The sequence below is a fragment of the Macaca thibetana genome, chromosome 15 (assembly GCF_024542745.1).
Source record: "Macaca thibetana thibetana isolate TM-01 chromosome 15, ASM2454274v1, whole genome shotgun sequence".
Lineage (NCBI taxonomy): Eukaryota > Metazoa > Chordata > Mammalia > Primates > Cercopithecidae > Macaca > Macaca thibetana.
The window spans coordinates 86893910-86917949 of NC_065592.1; the positions used below are offsets into that span (position 1 = coordinate 86893910).

General features: G+C 37.7%; 1 protein-coding gene across 1 annotated transcript in view; it reads left to right on the plus strand.

Moving 5' to 3' along the window:
* Positions 1–1939: 1939 nt before the first annotated feature.
* RORB (RAR related orphan receptor B) overlaps positions 1940–24040 on the plus strand; it is a 196019-nt gene continuing 173918 nt past the window's right edge. Inside the window, exon 1 of the mRNA XM_050761474.1 lies at positions 1940–2627. Coding sequence (XP_050617431.1) covers positions 2621–2627 — 7 coding nt within the window. The 5' untranslated portion in view covers positions 1940–2620. The remainder of the gene's footprint in view (positions 2628–24040) is intronic.

Sequence of the window (24040 nt, forward strand, 5' to 3'; positions counted from 1 at the left end):
TTTTCAAGGATTACAGATATTGCAGAATTAAAAAAAAATTCAGAATTCAATAAATGTTTGGAAAGTTAAAATTACTGAAGTGTTTAAATTTTTGAATTTTGAAATTCCTGTTTACCCTAAAGAGAAATAGAAATCTAAAATGATAACAACAACAATAATAATTACACAATGTTTACAAAGCCTTTGGAATTTTCAATATTCCTGTGTCTCTGCATGAAGCAGCAAAATTAAAATGATATAGTCACAATTTGTTTCTTGACTATTTTATATTCAGTAATTTTTAATGAAGCGACTAAATTAGGCATAACTTTGTACAGCTTTAACAGGGTTATGATGAATGTATTTTACTTGATTAAAAATGATAAAACCAGGGAGCCTTAAATATTATCTTAAAAGATTAACGACTGTGTCAATTACAATTCTAGGAGAAAGGTATTTATAAAGGAATAACTATTCTGAACAGTAACTTCCTTTTGTTCATTTCATTTAATTAATGACTCAATCAACTTTCACTCTTAATACTAAAATTTTCCTAAATCACACATTGGTTTGCAAATGGGATGGCATATAGCAGGGCTACGTCAATTTACACACTGGTGAAAATTCAGCAGATAATTCATTTTTTATTTAATCAGGAAGGAAAAAACTACTCAGCAGTGTAGAGTGACCTAATTAACTAAATAACTGCCAATTCTACATTGTACTTTGTGTTATATGACATATCATGAATAAATACCAGTGAAAAATCAAATTATTTGGATACTTAAGTAATGATGAGGCCTGCTGTGCCAACAGGTATGCTAATGAGTAGACATCTCCCAGCCTCAAGACCGAGTGAATGAGGCAAAAGTTTTCACCTCCCAATCTTTTAGGGTGTTCAATTAACACAAGTATTTAAGAAGTTCCCTACTATTGGGAAGGAAGTAGATGTAATCATTTATATGCTTATTTTGTCAACTAAGGAGGAAAAACTTGCAAAGGAAGTTTTGATATATGTATTAGATTTTTATCAGAATACAAATAAATGGTCATAGATGACAATTTTCACCTAAAGAATACAAATAAGTTGATCTATGTTCAGTTACCAATCTAACTAGGGTAAATGTCTTCTGATAGCAACTAAAGTTAACAATGTCTTCCTTTTAAAACCTTTCTAAGAGCACCCTGCAATCACACCTTCTAGCAACAGCCATTTCTCTTGAATTAGTAAGGTGGCTACACCGCCAGTTTGAGCTATTTTCCTTCAGTCCTGTAGTCCATCTCTCCATGGGATTCTCCAAATGCTAATAAAAATCAATTTCCCTGACAAAAGAACACATACACGAATTTTTTTTTTTTTTTTTTTTTTTTTTTTTTTTTTTTTTTTTTAGAAGAGGGTCAGGGAGCATCTGACAGACGTTTTTAAAGGAAGGGGATAGCTACTTGCATGGGACTGCATTTTAGTTATGCTAAAAGTGATGGAAGTTGGTTTGCATTATTTTACCACCAACACCCAAACCACCTGCCCACGGAAACCCCTGCCGGAGACCGAAGTTTACCCAAACAGCGCTCGGCAAAGCTCTGCCATAAATTCAAAACTAACTCTGCTGGGCCCGTGGGGGTTGCGAGAGAGGGACCGAACGTGAAACCCGGGGAGCCCCGCGTCTCTTGCCTCCGAAGGTTTTCCGTGATCAGTGTCCCCTTCTCTGCTGCAATCGGAAGTGCCTGTCACCTGCGGATCTGCCCGACTTTCCCAGTCGGCCCTTCTCCTCTGCCCAGTTCGGACAGTCTCCAATTCCCAGTCGCAGCCCCGGCCGCCTCGGAATCCCTCGTCCCCAGCCCCCGCCCCACCCCCCGCCTCCACCGCATCCCCTCCCGGCGGTCCCAGCCTCTCCAGGCGCTGCTGGGCGCTGATTGGCGGCTGCGCTGACAGCAGGCGGGGCCTGGAAGTCGCGGCCAAGCCCGCCCTCGCGTATAAGCCCCTCTCAGCGCTTTCTCTCCATCTCTCCCCTCTCTTTCTCTCTCGCTGCTCCCTTCCTCCCTGTAACTGAACAGTGAAAATTCACATTGTGGATCCGCTAACAGGCACAGATGTCATGTGAAAACGCACATGCTCTGCCATCCACACCGCCTTTCTTTCTTTTCTTTCTGTTTCCTTTTTTCCCCCTTGCTCCTTCTCCCTCTTCTTTGTAACTAACAAAACCACCACCAACTCCTCCTCCTGCTGCTGCCCTTCCTCCTCCTCCTCAGTCCAAGTGATCACAAAAGAAATCTTCTGAGCCGGAGGCGGTGGCATTTTTAAAAAGCAAGCACATTGGAGAGAAAGAAAAAGAAAAACAAAACCAAAACAAAACCCAGGCACCAGACAGCCAGAACATTTTTTTTCACCCTTCCTGAAAACAAACAAACAAACAAACAATCATCAAAACAGTCACCACCAACATCAAAACTGTTAACATAGCGGCGGCGACGGCAAACGTCACCCTGCGGCCACGGCGTCCGCCTAAAGGGATGGTTTTCTCGGCAGCGCAGCTCTTCGCCGACCACCTTCTTCACTCGTGCTGAGCGGGATTTTTGGGCTCTCCAGGGTTCGGGCTGGGAGCAGCTTCATGACTACGCGGAGCGGGAGAGCGGCCACACCATGCGAGGTAAGCGAGTCTGCAGGCACCGAGGCTCCCCGAGTCCGGCCAACTCCAGCCAGACGGGGAGATGGGGGAGGGGAGGGCACCCAGTCTAAGGGGAAAGAGGTTGTCCAGGCGCAGTTTCCCGAATTCGCTTTCGCAGGTGGGGCTGCAAATGGCCTGGGCGTAGAAAGTTGTGGGAAGGTGTTGATGCCTTTCGGGAGTTCTGGAGGGACGCGGGAGGGCGCTTTTTTGGAGAGGGGAGACAGGCTACTTGGTTCCTACCAGTCCTTGAGTTGCACTGCATCATTTTTGCTTGTCGCTCTCGGGTGCGGAAGCGGACGCGGGATGGAGAAAGCCGAGAGAGGGATGCCTCTGGACAGGAGCAGTTTGGAAGTGCCCCGCGCGCAGTGGTCGCCGGCCGGGGTTGGGCGCGCGGGGCGCACCGGCCGGGGGCAGGGTGGACACGCGCGGGCACACACTCGCCAGATTACGAGGCCCACTAGCGTCCTGGCCAGCAGGCATGTCCCTTCGCAGGAATAGCAAGCAGAAGAGCAGTGCTGCGAGGCTGGATGCGGCTGAGGGAACAGTTAGTTCTCTGGCGCGCGCCTTCGTGCCTGCGCTGCGCCCTGGCCAGGTCCTCGTGCCCGAGCCCGCGCGGCCCAGGGAGTAGTGCGACCCTGGAAAAGTTGTAATGAGAAAGTTCTGGAGGCTTGGAAAGGCCACACTACTCACGGCCAGAGAGCCATGGGCTCCGGCTCTTTTGTCAGATAAAGGGCCAGTAGTGGAAGGAGGTGCTGGTGCACCCTCGGGCCAGGACCCTCGCAGTCGCAGGCGTTGGCGGCGGCGGAACCCCCGGGCGAGCTGGGGTCTGTGGGGATGCGCGCCAGGGACTGTAGCGTTCCACCTGCTCCGGCTGAACTCTGGGCCTCTCGAAGGGCTGGCGGGTGGGTTTCGGGGAGTCACTTGGTCTCCTCTCCTGCCTTGCCGGAGACCTCAGGTTTCCTTCGCGCTGTGCTCGGCCTTTCTTCACTCTTTTACTGAAGAGCCAGGCAGGTGTCCGCCTGACATGGGGATCTGTGCAAGCTCTGGGCACCCACCCCCACCCCCAGTCTCTCTTCCTGGCCACACCGCTGTTCATCGGGGGTTCTTCTCTATCCTTCTCAAGTACCCCTGGGTCTTGACAACCGAAAGTTAGTAACGGCCAGCTCCAGACCTTCCTGCATCCCAGACTCGGAGAGAGGTGGTCTAGGCAGGGAGCACTTGGGAGAGTTGGGATACAATCACTGGTCTCCTCCTTCCACTGACTGTGATCCTTTCCCACCCACTCCCCCCGTTCCCCTCGAGGAGCACCCCAGGAGGCAGCGGGTCTCACTCCCACTCCCTCCCGCACGCGGTAAGCCCCGAGCCTGAACTCAAGGGTTTGCTGACTGGACGCTGAGATGTGTCAGGAAAGGGAAGGAGAAGAAGGAACGGAGAGAGATTGTCCATGGGGGAGGGGGTTGACTGTAGATAAGAAACAAGGACGTCCTGATGGGATGGTCTTGATTGGCCGGCTCGCTGGGAGTGGGGCACCCGTGTGTGTGCGCGCTGGCTCCAGCTGATTGTACCGGTTGGGGGTTGGTTACATGCTCCACTGTCTAAATTCTTTCAAGAAACTATACTTGGGCAATTGGCGAGCAGAGAACCTTGGCTTAGTAAGAGACGCCCAGTCTTCTGTTTTTCTTTTCTAGCCCATCTCACCATCCCATCCATTCTTTCGGTTTCACCCGTCCCAGTCTGGGGCTGCCAGTTCGTCCCTCCACTTCTTCCCTTCTAACTTTCCCCCTGTGGCTGGGTTCATACTTTCTTGGAAACCATGCTCCATCTCAATTCGGACCCGGCACTAGGACCTAGGGCATAAAAGCCGCTCACTCCTTACATGGTAGAATGGAGTGCGGCGCGGGGTGGGGGTGGGTTGTAGCTTGATCTAGCCTCTCCTGAAGGAGCAGTTTGCAGATGATTGTCCCAGTTCGCCACGGCGGTCTCTTTGAGGACTCCAGAAGCTGGAAGGATTGAAAGCCAGGCGCTGGTCCTCATGCTTACCTTGAGAAAACCAGTTTAAGCCCACAGACCTATCCCAGAGAGCGCCAGCCTAGCCAGGCGTCCGAGGACCCCTTACAACTTCTAATTTGAGGCAGCTCTCAGGCGGCCTTAGGGGAACGCGCTGGAGAAAATGTAAGCTTAAAAGATGGCCAGGTCGCTCTATCGCCCTTCCTGGTTGCCCTTTCCTGACCCCTAGTGTCTTTCTTTACTACCTCTTCATATTATCTCCGGACAGTGCCCTTCCGCAGTATGAGAGGCTGTTCCATAAGAATGGGATTCAGAAAAGATCCAGGCTACTCTGACGTCTTGTGGAGTTGGGGGTTGAACTTGAGAGTGAACTTGAGAAGTGAAAGCGGGAAAAGAATCAGCTTTCGCTCGTGCGGGGCTCCTAAGCACCCTCTGTCGGGAGAGGGACGGTTTTAGACCTGGGCTTTACCGTGGGCCCACTCCATTTCCCTCATCCACACGCGCGCGCTTTCCATTCCCAGGTGGTCCTAGTTAGCGCCTGGGCTCCACAGTTTGCAGCTGACAACTGTCCTGAATCAGGGCGCTTTGCGCGATGGAAAGGTGATCTGGGATTCAGTGGTCTCCTTCGGGGCCAATCCAGCAAACCTATTCCCACCCCCCCAACTCCTCCCCCGCCTAGGGCGTTTAAGAGACTTTATCCCCAGGGAAGCTACGGGGAAAGAAAGGGGTTAAGAGTCCCTGATCTTTGACGTCCTTGTCCTGCCCCACGGCTGAACTGAGTCCCGGACACAGCGCGGTGGCTTACTCTGGCCTGGGGCGGAGGAGGTTGTATTTGGTGGCGCACAAAGCCTTTCATCCTTTGTCTGTGAGAGGGTACCACAGAAGTTCAGACAGGCTTCTCCGTAGATTTCACTACTGAAAGGAATAACTTCTGAAGGCAGAAGGGAGGACCTTTAATTGGGCCCATCACTAGGTGAGAAAGAAGTGAGCTGAGGTGTGGGTTTCAAGGGTCCTTCTTGAAAGATCTGTGGGCTGTTTATTACACAGAGGCGCGGAAGTGGAGTTTTCAGTCCTGCCTCCACGGAAAACCCCGCTTCCAAAAACAGGGGCACAGATGTCGTCGCAATCAATAGGTGATTGTCGCTAGGGCGGATTAGAAATCTGGTTTTATGCTTGCTATAAACAAGGATTGGGTCTGGCTTTTTTAAAGTCTAGTATTCCTCTCTTATTTGCAGGTAGTTAATTTTTACTAAGTGCTAAACTTTAGAAAAGAGGCGGCTTGCTTTTAGAGGTATGGCAGCCCTTCAGAAGTATGGAGCTCTGAATGTCCTGCTGGCAGAGCCTTTAGATTTCCTAAACAAGTTGTCTCTCTTAATTTCCTCCACAAGTTCCAATTAAATATTTCTAACCAACATTCCACCTCCCGCAATTAAAAAAACATTGCTGGAAGGACATCTCTGTTAGTAGTCCATTAATAATTGCTCATTAAGTAATCATCAGTACTCTGTCTTCATTCCAAGAAACGTAATTATTCAAACAGTTTAAAAGGAAATTCTGAAGCTGTATTTCAAGTATTGATGAAATAATATATAGCCATAAAAATAAAATATTTTCTTAAATGGTACCTTCTAGTGACTCTGTCCTCCTTCCTCCCCCAGCATCATGGGTGAGTTTGTAACAAGTATTATGACACAGGAGTGCTTGACATACTGGACTTCTGGGATAGGTATTGTTACCACCAAGGCTTTTACTTTTCAATATTTTCTAACAATCAGAAATTGGGAAACCAGGAGGAAAATGTAGATGAAGAAATTGAGCAGCAAACTTTATAAACCTGAGGGACACACAATTAAAACTCCTTTGTTGACATTTACTTAAAACTTACTAATCTTTGGATTTTCTGTCAACCACAATATAGCTTTTGCTCATTAGAGAATCCCTAAAAGATGAGTTTTTGCATCATTATTAAAGTGGTTTATGTGATCATTTAACATACATAAAAACATTATTTTATACTCTTAACCAAATATGAATGTTAACATTTACTTATTCTGGCAGCAATTTGATAACACCGAACTATGATCAGCCATAAAAACAACTATTCAGGAGTGTATTTGCATAGATTATATTTTAAACGAAGTGTTTCCAAGCCATGAAACCTAATTTTACAGGAACAAAAATTTTATTACACCAAAAATTTACAAAGTTTTTGGGTTGGTCTTCATGAAAATGACATTTAAATCTCATAATACCTACTTTTTCCCCCAAAAGTAGTGTATACACAATTGTCAATAGGGATTTAATATGATTTGATACACAAAGCTTTTCTACATAAAAAGATAAGTAAATTGCTTTTTCAGCTATGACATCACCTTTTATAAAACTGTATTCACCTTTTAGAAATACAAGACGGCCTATATGGTTTTTAGACCTCTCATTACAGTAGTTCTAAGATATAAAAGTATAAATCACAGCACATTACTAGATTATTCCATTGCAATGAATAATATACCTCTAATTTAAAGTACATATTATAGCATTCAATTAATAGTTTAACATTATAACTTTAAAAATCATTAGTTAAAAAATTATATATGTATGGGTCTGCTGGGATTCTGCAAATTTGTATATAAAGTGAGGCTTAAAATTGTGAACAATAATATCAGTGCCACTGTGCATTGGTGAAATTTAAGCCTTACAAGTAAACATATTAGGAAATAAGAATTAATTCCAAAGTGAAGACTGTCAAATTCTGGCCAAATTGAAACACATCAAAGGTTCATGAGCACATACGTTGTGAGTGCAAAAGTTATTAGTGATTGAGGTGACATTGTAATAATATGAGAGGATAATTTCTTTAGACTAAACTATTTCTGTGTTTATTCTACAAAGATAAAAAAAAGTAAAGGCTTCATTTATATTGGCATTAGTTTAATTAACATTAACAAAACATTTATTGTGATGTTAAAATATATAGAAAAGTAAATATTAGAAATGGAAATTGTGCTTAATAGTTAATGTATGTTTTTTATTCTAGATGTAGTTCTGTTATTCTATCTATTCTTATCTAAAGGATAGAAATCAAGCCGACTAATGAAATAAATCTTTTGTGATATAATGAATGATGACCTTTGATGAAATAAGCACTCTAAACAAAAAGTATTATTCCTGTAATTTTTTAATCATCTTCCAATTACAGCTTTTTGCAAATATTTATCTTACTTTGAATAGAATCTCTGACTTAACAGAATCCCCAGCAGATAATAGCAGTCTTTGGAGGCGTCTGTTGATACACACTGATACGCAATATGTATATGTATGTGCCTATAACCACCCACTCAGACAAGAAGAATGAATATTTGAGAGAGAAAATCATTCTTATCTTTGCTTTCACAATCCAGACTTCCAAACTCAAACATATTTAGAGAAACAGAAGCAACTTTCCAGAGCATTCAAAGGGAAGATATGAATACACGTGGTACTAGAGTCTCATAAAAAAGAAACTGTTAATAACATCTATTTATAAATAATCTACACAAAACTCCATTATACTACCTAATGATAATTAGAGGGAAAGGGAATCAAAGAATTCAGGACTGCCAAGTAAATAAAATATTCCCTCTCAAATTAAGCAACAAATTCATAGATAACAAGGTTTATGCCATGAATTTGAAGGATGTTTCCTTTGTAGCACAAGACAAAGGAAGCATAGAGGAATAAATATTGATTGAACTAATCATCTGATGAATAGAAATGAGATTTACCAGTGCACCAATATAATAGGCTGTGTTAACTAGTTCTTTCATAGCGCATATGCTGCCCTTTCAACCCCTGACCCCATGCATTCAATTCTTAATGAGGGAAACCACAGGTGTTATAACGGCATTTATAGTGAATCAAGCTACATATAATAACCATGTGGTTAACTAATGGCACTGGGGGTAGATTCTTATGAAAGGAAATATTATGATCATAATGTGACAAAATTATTGTATATTTCAAACCACCTAGATTTTTGGCTTGCTCAGGTAACCTCTAAAATATATCTATGTGGCCATTAATATCTCAAGTCCCAGATTTGGTGGCTCTGTAATAAGTGCAAATTTATTAGTGCATATCTGAGGAGCGAGAATTATTCAATAATATTCTGCCCACGTTGTTGTACACCTTGCATAGTAAGCATTTAAAACATTAAAAAATAACACTTAGAAGGTACAGTATTTTATACTCAATATGTCATGCATGCTGCTTGGTTAGTAGTTATTTTATAAATTTTGTAAATAGATTACAACTTTATAGTAATAATTAAATGATACATTTTGTGTTAAATTTACATTAGGATATTCTTGATACAGGCAAGTTTTTACAAAACCCAAACCGAACATCTTGCCTCTGCCAAAATATGAGGCTAAAATCTTACTCAAAAATATGCTCTTATAAAAGAACAAAAGTAATTTGCTTTGACTTAAGCATGTTCACCTCTGCGTAGTAAATATTTTATTAACTGGCTGGGTATGCTGACATTAAAATTACTAGAATGGGTATTTATTAATGTCATTTTTTGTGTGATTAGTTATGATATCATGTGGTCCTGGCTTATATTTCTCCAATTTAGGGGAATCACGGACATCAGTAAAGAAAGATCAAATTAATCTGGTTGTTTACTAAATTATGCTTTTCTTACTACCCTACTTATTACTTTGTGCTCATATGAACCAAATATCTTGGCACTGTAGAGTATATGAAAAACTCGGGACACTTAAAGAAAACTCTTACATAGTTTACCTCATAGTAAAGCTTTTTTCAATAAATATTGCAATAAATTAATTTTAAATTGTGTATTTAAAAAATTCTCACTCAATTGCTCAATATAGAATTCTTCTTTTAAAGACTGCTACACCATTAACTGAATTTCACTAGATTATGTTGTAATCATGTGACAACCAGAGATATACAATATTTTAGGACTGAATTAGATGTACAAATGGTATTCTGAATTTAAGCACAAAATTATCCTTAAAAAAGAAACAGCAAGAGCTTTTTAAAAAGGCCTTGGCATTTATAACCAGAACTTGGCATGAAATAAATGAGTATTATTAGCTGCAAAAAATGTAGATTTATTTAATTTTAATTTTCTGACCAGCTTTATTTTGTTTTGTTTTGTTTTAATATTTTCAAATACAAATGTCTCTCCTTATCTGAAACCAACTAAGCTTGATTCTCATCTGTTCTGAAAACTTTGTCAAGCTCATTGATCAACTCATTTTTAGGAGCCCAAATTAAGTTATACTCTCAAGTACAAGAATGATACCATCTTCCCCAAAATATTTCAGTTTTAATTTTAAAAGGAATAAGCTCAAAGATGATGTCATCTTTTACAGTCATATATATAAAAAGAAATGTATGTGACTCACATATTTATTTACTAAAGACTTATTGGATACATCCACCCAAAGTAAGGTACAGGCCTGAACCCCAGGGATGCTCAGGTTGATAAAGCACAGTCATCTGTATAGTCGAAGCTAGGATCAAAGAGAAAGCACAATGGAACATGGCAAGGACGCTACCAGAAAGTCGGACTAGCTCTCAAAGGGGAAGTGATGTTTGAGATAGGCCTCTAAAGATAAGTAAAGTAGAACTCCCTCTTTGGGTTAATTTGTTCATCGTAAATGAGGTCTATTAAATTACTGTTAGTTGTACTCCCCAGTTGCCTTATATAGTTGGTGTTATGTGAAATTGAGTTTATAGTAGAACTATCCCAAAAAGAACATAATCTGATGTAGCACAAATAATAGTACTCCTCTCAAAACTTTTAGTAGTAAAATTATTCTTAAGTGACAATTGAAAAAAAAAGTCCTTTAAGGTAATTTTTTAAATTACAAAAAGAAAATATATTGAAGGTGAGATGAATATCAGTGTAAGGAAGAGGGTATAGTTTGTTTTTTTAAAAGTATCACCAAGAAAAAGAAAACGTAAAAATACTTTATAATATCCATATACATTTGTTTTTATAAGGAAAATTCTTATTTATTTTTTAAAAAGGGAAATGGCGGATATATATTGAGTTTCATTTTCTTTAATGTTCAAGCTATGATCTGAAAGTAGTGATATCTGCTCTGGAGAGTATCTTAGATTACTAGATACCAAGTAGAATAAAATCCACTGAAGTAATAGAGCACGTAGGCCATATCTGAGGGCCACAGTGATGTTCTTTAAACTCTCCCATTCCACATACTTGGATATAACACTGTACCCTGAAAATTAAGTTATAAAGTCAACACATAGTGTTCTTGCTGACTTTTGAGCTATTCTCTTTCTTCAGCATATTTAAAGAAGGAAAATTCTGGAGACTCTTAGTAATAAAAACCTGAGTGTGAGAGGCAAATATTAGCCGGTTCCACCCCAGCAGTGTGAGTGAGTTGCTGATCAGGCTGGGAAAAGTGTCCACTACAGTCCTCAGTTAAAGCTCTGTCATTTCGAAAGGATAGTTTGTCATTCTGGTCTTAGACATTGGCTCTTGTGAACTGAGTTAACATGGGTCCTCATACTAATGTCTGATCTACTGTGAAACGCTGGTAAAATCAAATGTCTGAGACCACAAGCTGAAAAAGAGGCTCTGAGCTGGGATAAACTCACATAAGCAAATGCCTCCATTTGAAACTTGCAAGCAGCCAAATTGTCACTCTTGGCCATAACCCCCTGCATTAGCATGAATCTCATCTTCAAATTTCCACATAGTGGGCAAGACCACACAGTCATACCTTTTAAGTCTTGAAACATAAATAATTGTTTTAAATGCTGAGTATTCATAGAATATATTAGACGAAGGAATTGTGCCCTTCTGTTGTAACGATATCCATATAACATAGTGGCTGTGGTACTTCCAGTTTTTTTCTTGCAAATAGAAGAATTCAAGAACTGCATGAATGATTCCATTTCCTGAGGTTTTTCCAAAAAGGCTTGGAAGGGCCCTGTAACTTTTACTAGCCTCGATTACACAGCTATTTAATAAGACAACCAGTTTTCTGGACACTCATTCCCCCACCCCTTACTGCAATTTGTCTCTGGTGTTCCTAGGTTGTGTGACAATGGACACATACAACCACTTCATGTTATGCCTGGGCCAGTGTACTATTCTGGTTGGTGAATGGAGGCTAAACCCTTGGAGAATAGTCGTTTTACTTAAAGTGTTACATATAACGTGAGTCTAGTGTTTTTACTCTAGCTTTTATGTAAATATGCGTCATACTTAGTAAACAGTAAACCACTATTTTGGTTTTTCCATTAAAAAGCAATTTAAAGACAATCTTATTAAATAGGATCTAAATGTGTTGTTGCCGGTAATTAGCTCTGAGAACATGAAACGCAGACATACTATTTTTATTTGCCTAGTGTAATGAAAATAAGTGAAACCAGTTGTATTTGACAGGCTACATTTAAAAAGTGTCATTTTACCTGTCCAAGGAAAGGACCACATAGGGCTTCATGTGGGTTTGTAATTTGCATTAGTATGAAAACTCATATTCTAAGTGTCCAAAGTAAAAATTTTATCATATAGCTTGAATCAGAATAAACACTCAAATCATATTTAACCATCCAGCAGCTGCTGAATTCCAGAGTCCAGAACTAAACAATAACACACAAGTTTCAAGAACTTAGACATACTGAATTCCTAACGAATAACTGGCTTTCATTATCATTGTCAGGACAAATAATAAAATTATTACACAGAACATTTCCTGTTAACTTGTATATAAATTGTGCCTGGCACATGCAAAGGAATTAAAGACTTTTAAAGAAAGGAGAAGAAACCTTGTTCCAAATTTCCACAGTTGTTGAGTATGAGCAAATGCCACACAGTCTGGTAGAATAGAGGAACATTTGTTCAGGAAAAACACATCATATCGTTAAGGTACATGCTTCTTGGCAATAGTTTGTTTTTGACAAAAATAAAATATTTTAAATAAATTATTTAGAATTTTTTAAGATCCCAACTTATTAATCTGTTTGCTCTAAAATTAAATTTAAAACAAACAGTTCAATATGCTGACTTTTTTTCCCACTTAAATGCTGACTACTTTTTAATAAGCTTAATTCTAAGCACTTTTATCCTTGCATATATACTTTCATTTTTGTGATTAAAAAAAAAGTTAAGAACCAAAGGAAAAGAGCTTTTGGAGTAAATTATCCCAAGGACAACTCAGAAATATCCCAGTCAGAGAGCATTAATACCCTTCCAGTTGTGTTTTTACTTTGTTTACTAATATTACCAAAGATAAGTTCTGGCTGTCGCTCATGTCAGAATAAATTAAAATTTATGTGATTGGTTTTAGAAAGTGTTCTTTTGTAATAAAATAAATTGATTTGGAATTTTTTCCACCAAAATTGTACTGTATCCTTATGTTCATTAATGATTTTTGAAAGATTATCTAACATGGTTGATTTGTGTACTGATTAAGAGTAAAAAACATACTTTTAAAAAATAAAATAATGCTTTAAAAGTAAAGGGAAATATCTGACAGAGTTGTAGGTGACCCCTTCTATAGTGAAGAAGGTTTAAATGCAACTCAGCGAATCTTAACTATTGAACACTTATGATGTCTAAGAAGCAATACCCTCCAAGGCAACAGTCTCAAGCACAACAAAACTACATTTCTTATAAAAGTCTTAAGGAATTCCTTAGATAACATTTGTTTCATTTGAATTTCTCAAATGTTCAATATTAATTATGTCCCGTTTTCTTAAATGAGAAAAATCGATGACATTTGTTGAAAGAGTCTAATACCAAAATTTGACTGGAAACAAGGGTTCCTGCCTCCAAATCCAGTTCTATTTTTATTAATCTATGCTCTCTCTCTCTCTTGCCATACTATTTTTTGCCACCCCTGTATTGATAGTAGATATCCCTAATCAATCATGGCATTAATACTTGCTAAGTCCAAATGCAACCTCTGCTACCATTTGGCCAGCACTGGCCCTTAAGATAAAACTTGTTACCACAACTCTCACCAGTGTTTTGACCACATAAAGAATAGAGAATAATACAGTAAAACTATTATTTAATCACAAGATCCCCTTGGGTAAACCATAGCACTCCACAGCTTTCACTCCCAAAATAATGATAATGGCGTTTACCAATCTGAGGAAAAACTAAAATAAAATAAGTATTATGGAAACATCTATAGATTCTAAACTGGATCTGTCTAGTCAAAATAATAACAAATTCAATGTATAAGTGGCAAATTTTTTATCTTTCCGTAATTATTCCCTTGAAAGTTCCAAATATTTAATTTTATAAACAAACAGATCTTCTTTTATATGGATTTCAAAATTTTGAAAAAATTGGATATTTATAGATCTTTTTCCTCACTAAGAATCTGTATCCACTTTAAGGCAGCAATTTTGTCAGAAATAGCTATGAAGACAATAAAAAAATTTATCTTCCTTCAATAGCCAACATACACTTTTAGTTTGTGATGTGAATGCACTCATTTGACCCTCAGCTTGTCAATTCTTTCCTCTAGTTTTTACGCCTGTTAAGAGGAAGGTTCTCTATCTTCAGCTATAAGCATTTCAATGAAAAAACTATGTTAATAGCCTAGTATACCACCATTTATCCACCTGAGTTTAATTAATTTTGTCTGATTGAGACTGGAACTCTCATCAACACACTATTTATATCAAAGGCCTATTATCATCCTTCTATGTCATGTACAAGCATAAGATGTTTTCTTAAGGAAAGAACCTTGACAACATTAAGAAGGTGCCATGTCTAATTGCGCCCAGCATTATAAAGAAAAAAAACAATTAAATTTGACATTAATTCTAAAGAAATGCAGAGTTCTGCTCCTCCTTAACAATATTGCAATTTAATTTGTTTTGCATTTTGGCTGAAACATAATATTCCTTACATCAAGCTATCATTTATGTGGTTAATTTTTATGCTTTCAAATGAAGTTTATTTGCAATTCTTTAAAGCACAGTTATTAGTCTACTGTTAGTGATTTTTCAGGCCTCTTTAATGTAAACTGTACTATAAAAAACATAGCTTGAAATACCAACCCTACCCTGTCATTTATTCTGCAGGACTCCAACTGATCGTATTATAGAATGGTCCTGACACCCACAACTTGACTCAATTTGACCACAGATGCTATTAGAAAGAAAATGAGCCACATTGGGTTTTCTTCATCTTATACTTAGTATCTACTGTGTTTAACAATATCAGGTTGAAAAGACTTCACACTTATCTCAGGTGATCCTCTTTGTTTCACGGCATGTAAAATATCTTCTTTGCTTGCTCTGTTTTAGATATAGTGGTATGTTTCTTCATATTCACTAATTCTGTCAGTCTGTGTTCTGCAGCTGCTCTTAAGGAAAATTCTGAAAACATTTAAGAGAGGAACTATGTAAACCTGAGAGGAGCTGACAGACGCAGTCTCATCTCTACAAATGTAATAGCAGTTAAAATTTATAATAATCTCTTGCCTGTGTTTCGTACTTCATAGTTCTCAATAAGCTTATGTAGCCACTGTCTAAATGACACACACAGCAATCTTTTGAGATACTCAGGACACGTATGAATAGGAATGTGCCCAGAGTAGCCAGACTAAAGAAAACTCTAAAATATAAAAGAGCGCTTTTTAAACAGTTTTAAAATGCAGTTTCCACACTTCAAAAAATTGTACCAAATCAAAAATATAAATATTTGATTTATAAAAGGAGGAAATATACGTGGTTAATAAACATTTGAAAAAAAGAGCTCAACTTCACTTATTAAAGAATGCAAACAGAATGAGTAGCATCTTCACCTGTCAAACAATAGCAGTTGTGATGACACCCTCATATTCTGTAGCAGGAATTTATAGTGGTACAGTCTTGTAACTTAAACCCTTAAAAATAGCATACTCTTTAGCCCAGTAATTCACCTTCTGGGATCTTTCCAAAGAACTAAACTAAAGCACAGAAAAGACTTTATAACTAAAGACCTGTTCCTAAAAACGTATTGCAGCCTCACCATGATGTTTTCAATATACAGGAAAACCTTAGTTGTAATATTCTTTACCACATACTTTCATGTAAGGTGTATTCACTGTGTATACTATTATATACTCGTGATGTATTCAATGTACTTCACTAGCATTAAATATCTACATGTACTTAATCATTTATTTTAGGTACCGAGGATAAAATGGTGAGCAAAAAGGACATTATCCTGACCACTAAGCATAAAGACTAACAAAAAATAAGTAAAATGCAAAATTGTTTGTACTATATGACTTAAATTATATAAAAATCCATAAAAGAGCAATTGAAGAAAACATAAAACTGTTAAAAATCAACCCTTGATATTAACATTTTAGAAACTATTTTCTTCTTCTTCTTCTTTTTTTTTCTATCCTTTCAAATTTTCCCACAGAGTCTCTGTAGATCAGTTGTAAGTGTCAAAGTGTGGGAGGCACAGTGGCTCAGGCCTGTGGTTCTGGTGCGTAAGAAGTCTAGGCCAGGAGTTCAAGACCAGCCTAGGCAACATAGCAAGCCCTCATCTATATAGCAAAAGAAAATTTTTTTTAAAAGTGTCAAAGTGAATGAATGCTCAATTACTCCGGCATAGTAATAAGGCTATGCTTTATCTTTCACTCATTGTGTTTTAGCTCTTCCGTTTGCCTGAGGTCATCTAGTATGATGATAAGGTTAAAGTTGAAAGTTTGATGGCAATTAACCGATTTGATATTGGCACAACTACTCTTTCCTTCATCATCCAACATTCATCAAGGATCTATTATGCACCAGACACTATCTTAAGTTTTGAAGATACACAGGTGAATAGAATTCCATCCCATACTCTCAAGACCTTAGAGTCTGGTCTTTTTGAGAATCATATATTACAATTCACAATAGGTACTAGAAATAGCAATAATACAAGTGATAATAATAATAATAAGAAGATGAATTTAAAAAAACATTTTCCATCATTGAGAAAAGAAGAATTCTGCCTTGTTAAATTCTTTAACAGTGGGTTAATATTGCTCTTTTTGTCTCTAAAGGCTCGTAATTGGGGAAATTTATTTTAAATGTTAGAGGAAAGATCAGGATACTCATACAGAAAAATTAGTCCACTTGCCTTCAATCTGTGTCTATTAAACTAGCTTGTATCTATCCCCTGACAAAGCTGCAAGACTGCAATTCCTAAGGATGTTAAAGAATACAAACACATACATACCAGTTCACAAAATATAAGATGAATGATGAATGGATTCCCACTGGCAGAGTTGTGGGAATGCTTTAAATATTCCTACACTCTGTGGTAAATGAAGAATCTCAATTTGCTCATAAGACTGTTACAAACTCATTGCTATTTAATAGGGCAGAATTCATTATGATGTTCACTGCTAAAGTAGTCTTCATACATTAGTACTAACACCCCTAATGCAGTTATTCAAAACAGGCAGTGATTTTGCCCTGCAGGAGATACATGACAATATCTAGAAAAATGTGGAGTTGTCACAACTAAGAAGATGCTACTAACGTCCCATAGGTAGAGGTCAGGAATGCTGTTAAGCATCCTGCAATATAGAGGACAGCCCACAAAGCAAAGAACCATCCTGTCCAAAATGCCCGTAATGTTGAGATTGAGAAATGTTGCCCGAGGACTATATGAAGGTTTTCTGAATAGAATCATTTTAGGATCCTTAGTTTTTTGTGTGTATTCTCTGAGAAAGCTGCTTCCTCTTTTCTGCCTCCCCCTTTACAATAATCTCACTTCCACTCCACGAAAGAAAGATTGAACTCTCTCACTCATTTCAAATCTTATTATGTACATGGTTCCCAACGTGGAAAACTTCCACTGCAGTAAAAAACAGACAATTTGAAATATTGATTTTGACGTTGAGAAAATGAGTGATTTTAATGAATGGGCAAAATCGTCTTTTGCAAGTCAGGTAGTTTACTTTCAATGAAATTGAAGGAAGATGTATTCAAATTCTCAGTTATTGGTCATTAAAAATAGTTTTTGATAATAGAATGCTATGTGAATGCTATGTGATTTGAGGCATATATCTCAGAATGAGTTTAAAGAAGTGAGTTCAATTGCTATGGCAAAATTAGTTCCACTTTGCATATTTATGTGAATAAGTTTTTCAACACTTGCATTCCTAAAAACAAAACATAAATAGAATCGATGTGAAACCCCATTACATTCTAGTAGTAAATAATAGTCAAGCAAAAGTAGCAGAATTAAGTGAAAGAAAAAAACCTTGCTCTGGTCCATTAAAAGGTAAATTTTATTTTAATATTTACTATTATATTTAGTATTAGGTTGATGCAAAAGTTATTGCAGTTGTTGCCATTACTTCAGCAAAAACTACCATAACTTTTGCACTGACCTAATAAATATAAAATTTGTAATATATGTGTGTGATTTTTATCAATTGTGTTCTAGTGATAATGACAATAATTCAATCTAGAAGGAATTTTAACTCAGAACTTGTGTTCACAGAAGAAAAAAATGGTTAAATCTATAATATATACTTTTTTTGAAGAGAGGTATAACCTAGTAACTAATAAAAGATTTTCAAACATGAGAATTCAGACATTAGAATAAAATCATGTGCAGGAAGTGAAAGCATGAATTCAAGGAGAAAAGTAGATATTGTACAATCCCTGTAGAAAAGTTTGTTTATGCATTTTCTTTTCAAATGTATGATATGGCTATTAAAACATTTTGAGATTTAGATTCTATGGGTATATTTAAATAGAAACTCATTAGTTCTATTTTAATATATAAAATCTAAAATGCTTCAAAAATTACATTCTTTGCAGTGGTATTGTATATACTATGTAATCTGCTTTTACAATAGTTCTGAAATAAAAAAGAATGCCGTGGGTCCCACGATTCCTGTTCCACAGTGTTCAGCCATGGTTTTTCTGGTCCATATTAACACGGTATCCTTATTACTTAGAAACTGCATTAGTCAAGTACTTGGGCAACGACTATTTCAAACTCTTTAAAGAACCCAGAATGATAATTCATTCTTCATTAACTTTTCTTAGATGACCAGGCACAATCATATCTGAGAAGCTTTGGACAACAGCTACTGCTTATTTCACTCAAGTTTTTTAAAGTGCCAGTTTTCTGCAGAAATTGTGAATAACTACCAACCTCAGAATTAGCAACCCTGAAATCAAAACGGTATCCTCCTCAAAGAGACGCTTCAGTACATTCCGCTAGACCACATATCTGCAAACCTTTATGTAAAACCCCAAATAGTAAATATTCTAGACTTTGTGGCCCATGTGGTCTCTTTTCTCTGACTTTGTAGCATAAAATGTCAGAGTAGCACAAACATAGCCACAGTCAATGTGTAAATGAACAATCATGGCAATGTTCCAATAAAACTTTATTTACAAAAACAGGTGGCAGGCTTAATTGGAGTGGGCAGTAGTTTGCTGACCCCAACACTTGACTATCAAGTCCCTAAAGACAGGTTATATGTCTTATTGAACTTAGTATTCCCATCACCTAGCACAAAACCTGAAACTCAATAAATGTTGAATAAATGAGTAGAAGCATTTAAGCCTTAAGAGGATAACAGTATATTTAAAATATGCTAAATGATATTTATATAATATATATTTAATAATATATATAATTATATATATGTAAAATGAATGATAGAGGAGAATAAGACAATTGTAAACCTCATTGAGCTTAGATATTGGCCAAGGAGCTCTATTTCTAGAAGTACTAGGCAGCTTGACCACAGTTACTAGAATGAAGCTATAGTATTCAATTATTTCAATATAATTTTGTATATAATTCAATACAGTTATTTCAATATAATATTGACTAATAATTATTAAACATAATATTGAATAATTAATTAACCCTGAAGTATAACTTCTCATATATTTGTATTTTATATTTTTGAACCCCTTGAGGTCAGACAGCCTTGAATCCTCAACTCCAACTCTATATCTTCTCCATAATAGGTCATTGAAAATTCAAATTCATTATGCATGAGGAAAGGTAAATAAAAACCTGGCCAATTAATAAATCAACAAACATCTGTTGTACCTAGTATGCTGTAAGCATTACATAGTTGTTGAAAAAGATCCAATGAAGAAAATGTATTTATTCAACAAACTAACACCATTAAAGCACTTACGTGTCATGTTTGCATCTAACTTCTAATAAATATTAACTCAGTTAATCCTCACAGCAAATTTGTGATTAAACAGTGTTTATTATTAGGCCCATTTGATAGACAAAGAGGCTAAGGTACAGGAAGGTTAAGTAATTTGTCCAAAGTCACACATCTAGTAAATGGCAAAACTGGAATTCAGACCCAGGCACTCTATCTCCTGAGTCTGTGTTCTCACCATTCCAAAATGCCATCACTTTTCTTGCAAAGTGAACCTATAATGTTGCAAAATGACAGATGCAAATTGTTAAGTAAGAGTACAACATACCATGGCATTGCCAAATGACACCTGTAACTGGTAAAAGCTAGATGACTTAAAAAGAAGATCAATATCCCAGTGATTAGGAAGAACTCTATGAGAAGTCACTTGAGCCAAGCCTTCAAATTGTGTAGAATTTCATTGGCAAAGAATCACAGAGAAACTTTTCAGGTGGAAGGACAGAGGGAACAAAATCTTGGCAGCAGAAATCATGTGTGTGCACCACCCCAAATGAAACAAAGCATAAGCTAGAGAAGTAACACTGACTCTACCCTATGTGCCAGATACTGTGTTTGGTCCTTGACCTCCTAGAGGGGCTAGTTACAATCTCAGGCATGGAAGTAAAGCAGTCCAGGTGCCAGTGCCACCTCTACTGCTTACCATGCTACTTAATTTCTCTAAGCCTCATTTTTTTGTAAAGTGAAGATAAATAATACCTTCATCATAGGCTCATTGTAAGAATTAAATCAAATTAGATAACATCATAACATGCTTAGCATTGCACCTGATATTTAGCCCTCACTAAGTGGCTTAACATTGTTCTTGAATTTTTATTGTCACACACAAAAAAAGTGAAGTATTGTTATCTCTACATTGCAAATGAGAAAGCTGAGGCTCAGACAGTCTTAGACTAACATCTATAATATATGTATAATTACCCCAGTACAATAGGCCTCCAAGGGAGTTCTCACTGGGAAGTAGAGATCTGGTTATTAGAAGAAAGAATTGAGAGATGCTGAAATGTCAAAATAGGAGTTTTGTTGTACTGTGATAAATTAAAAATGTTGGGGGCCTAGCTTTTGAACTTTTGAAAAAAGGAAATCTGTGACTGTTCCTGTGTTTAAAACTTGCCTCTTAATGATTTAGGGGTCACTGAATAAAAAGAGGAGTCAAGCATGAAGCAGAGAGGCGGTCTGGGGACTTGGTTTGGCATTCAGTGACAGCAATGTCAGCTTAACTGACACATCAGTTACCTCCCTAAAACCTGTCTCATAGTAAGTGTCCTCCCTCCCACCTAACAGTTCCCAACATACCTGGTACACTTGATTTGAGTCTGGTGTTTTTTCCTTATATTTATTTACATTTGTTTAGCACAATCTGGTTGAAAAAATTTATAGACACAACATTTACCAAATATAAATTGCAATGTTTCCTCACATACCATCTCACTGAATATTATTATACCCATTGTGGTTTTTACATAGCTGTGGAAGGGGATTTGTTCTTTCAGGGGAGTATTTTATGAAGGAGTTCACCCCTTTTTCAATGGGAGCTAATTATTATTTTTTTTCTCATATTTTACACATAACTTTTGAAGATTCTTCCAAGAATCTGAAATAGCTGAGCCTTTCCTCTCCCTCCCACTAAAAAATGTGCTTTCCATTAGAAAAACTCAAAATTTCATCTGAGTCTACTTTCAAATACACACCTGCAAAATGCACGTGTCATCTTTTAAAACAACTGAAATTCTCTCATTTTTTTCTTCAAATGAATCAATGTTTTTCTTCATCATTTCATTTTGAAGATTCCCTTTATTCCCATGATTCCGATGGTGTTTCTGCTGTAACGAAAGGTACTGACATCAGGAGATCTAAATTGTGAAACTTATGTAACTTGCACTATACTCGGTCCAACATCTTGTGGTCTAATTAAATACAAGCCAAGTCAGTTGGCAGAAAGGTACGGCGTGGTGGTGTGGATATTAGCACCTTGTTAGCAGTCAAAAACCTGCTTTCTCAGGCAGAACCTATTTCCGAATACAAAGTTTTATATAGATTAATGCTGTAATGTGTAAAAGGCATTTGATAAACAAACTTATATTTGAATCCAGAAACAGAAATATTATCTTACCAGACATTTTAATCTAATTGTATTTTTTTAAAAAGGCTAGCCCCATACTCTAGTGGGCATTGCCCTAAAACCGTTGTTTTACCTTTTAGTGTTTAATTTCCAGAAAAAGAAAAAATTATATTTAAAATGTCACTATGAGAGAAATGATCTTGGAAAAAATATTACAAATGTGTAATATAAATAAAAATAAGTTATAAGGTTCACATTCCCTGGCATTAGTCTAAATCTTCTTCATCATCCTAGGTAATTCTTGTTGAACACTCACTATGTGAAAGGTACTGTGGTGAATACTTCAGATGAATTACCTCAGTTAATCATCAAAAGAAACCCTTGAGATTAGCAGTAGTTTTATGCCTATGTCACAGGTGAAGAAAATGAAGCACAGAGAGGTTAAGTCATCTGTCCAGTTACCCAGATAGTATTTGAAGGAACTGGGATTCTAATTCAGATTTTTAACAGCTCTGCCCTCCCCATTACTGACGTATGGCTGCAAGATGCTTCCAGCTGACCTGCTCCTCTGGGTCTGTCTCATTTGTCTCAGAGGTCCTTTCTAGGGTACACCTCCCTTACTCTGGTCAAGCCAAAGCTAAGTGAGTGGTCTAGGGAAATGCACTCATTTATCTTCTTCTTTAAGTCATCCATAAGATGAAAGCTTCCCTCCGTGGCACCGTAAATTGAACGTGTGAAATGAGAGGATGATCGTTGAAAAACATCGGAAAGCATGTCTTTCTACCGAATGGGCATTTAAAAAATTGCCATCAATGACCACACACTGCAACTGACCCTAAGACAACCTGAACTAATTTGAGAACATGTGGCTCACACCCAAGTGCAAGGAGTATCCAACATAGTGGTACTTTGCTATCTCACCAAAGACAGACTGTCTGCTGGGGGTTCCGTGGAAAGACTTCTAGAATTTAAATCAAGAGGCGTGTTGTTACCCTTAACTGTGGAGCCTGTGCAAGTCACCTCTTGGCCCCCCGATCCTCCTCATTTCTGAATGAGAATGTGGGCTGTGGTTGTCTCCAGGGTACTTTCCAGCTTTCAAAGTCTGTAAGTTCATGCCCTCCAGTATCAAATTTTTCTTACATTGTTACAAGGATTGGTTTTCAGTTATTTTAGTTTTTGAGGGAGCAGGGGCTGTTATAGACTAGGTAACCCGTCCAAAATCAAACAGATATAAAGATGTGCCATTGGGATTCTACCTCAGAACCATGTAATTGCAAAATCCTGAACTACAGTGTCCTTTGTGATCTTAAAGTCTCGTAGACCTGTCCCCTAAAATATGCTTTTTCCCCAACTTGTTAGAATTACGGTTAATTTTTACATAGTCTCATTATCTTACAATACACCAAGAATACAATATTCATTAGAACTGTAGTAAGGTAAGGGTCACATATATCAAAAAAAGAGTATGGCTGTTCTTGAATGCTATGATAAAGTATATTTTATAGAGAAATTCAGCCTAGATTTTATTTATACTCCAGTAAATGAGTTTACCGAATCCTTTCCTAAGAACATATTTTCATAGGGATATGAGGAAAAAGCTCAAAGGCCTGAAAACTTGAAAGATAGTTCCATCCCCTCTTGACAAAGTCGAGATGGGGCCAGAAAGGTTGTGCTGATTTCAGATAAATATCCTACCTACTGCACAATTTTGCTGAGGGCTAGTTGGAGTGTGTAGACGCATGCACGCGGGAAGTATTTAGAGAAGTCAGGGTGGATAGGTTGTGTGGGAGACAGGAGAATTCAATGAAGGGAGATTCTTTAGCCTTCCCTTCAAGTACATCTTTCTCCTGAGTACATTTACTTCCATCACAATGGACTAGAAGAGATCCTTGCTTAGTGGTGCAGAACCCTTGAGACCTAATTTAGCTTTTATAGGAAATTCAAAAAGAGAGAGACGGCACAAGAGCAAGAGAATAGAACAAAGATTTGAGTTTGTACAGAGAATATTGATACTTGTGGACTGCTTCTGTAACTCTTTTAAAAGAAATTTTCTAAGTAAATGCTGACGTAGACTTTTCTGTTAGTGGAAGGCTGGGCTCCTCCCGCCAAACAATGCACTGCCCAAA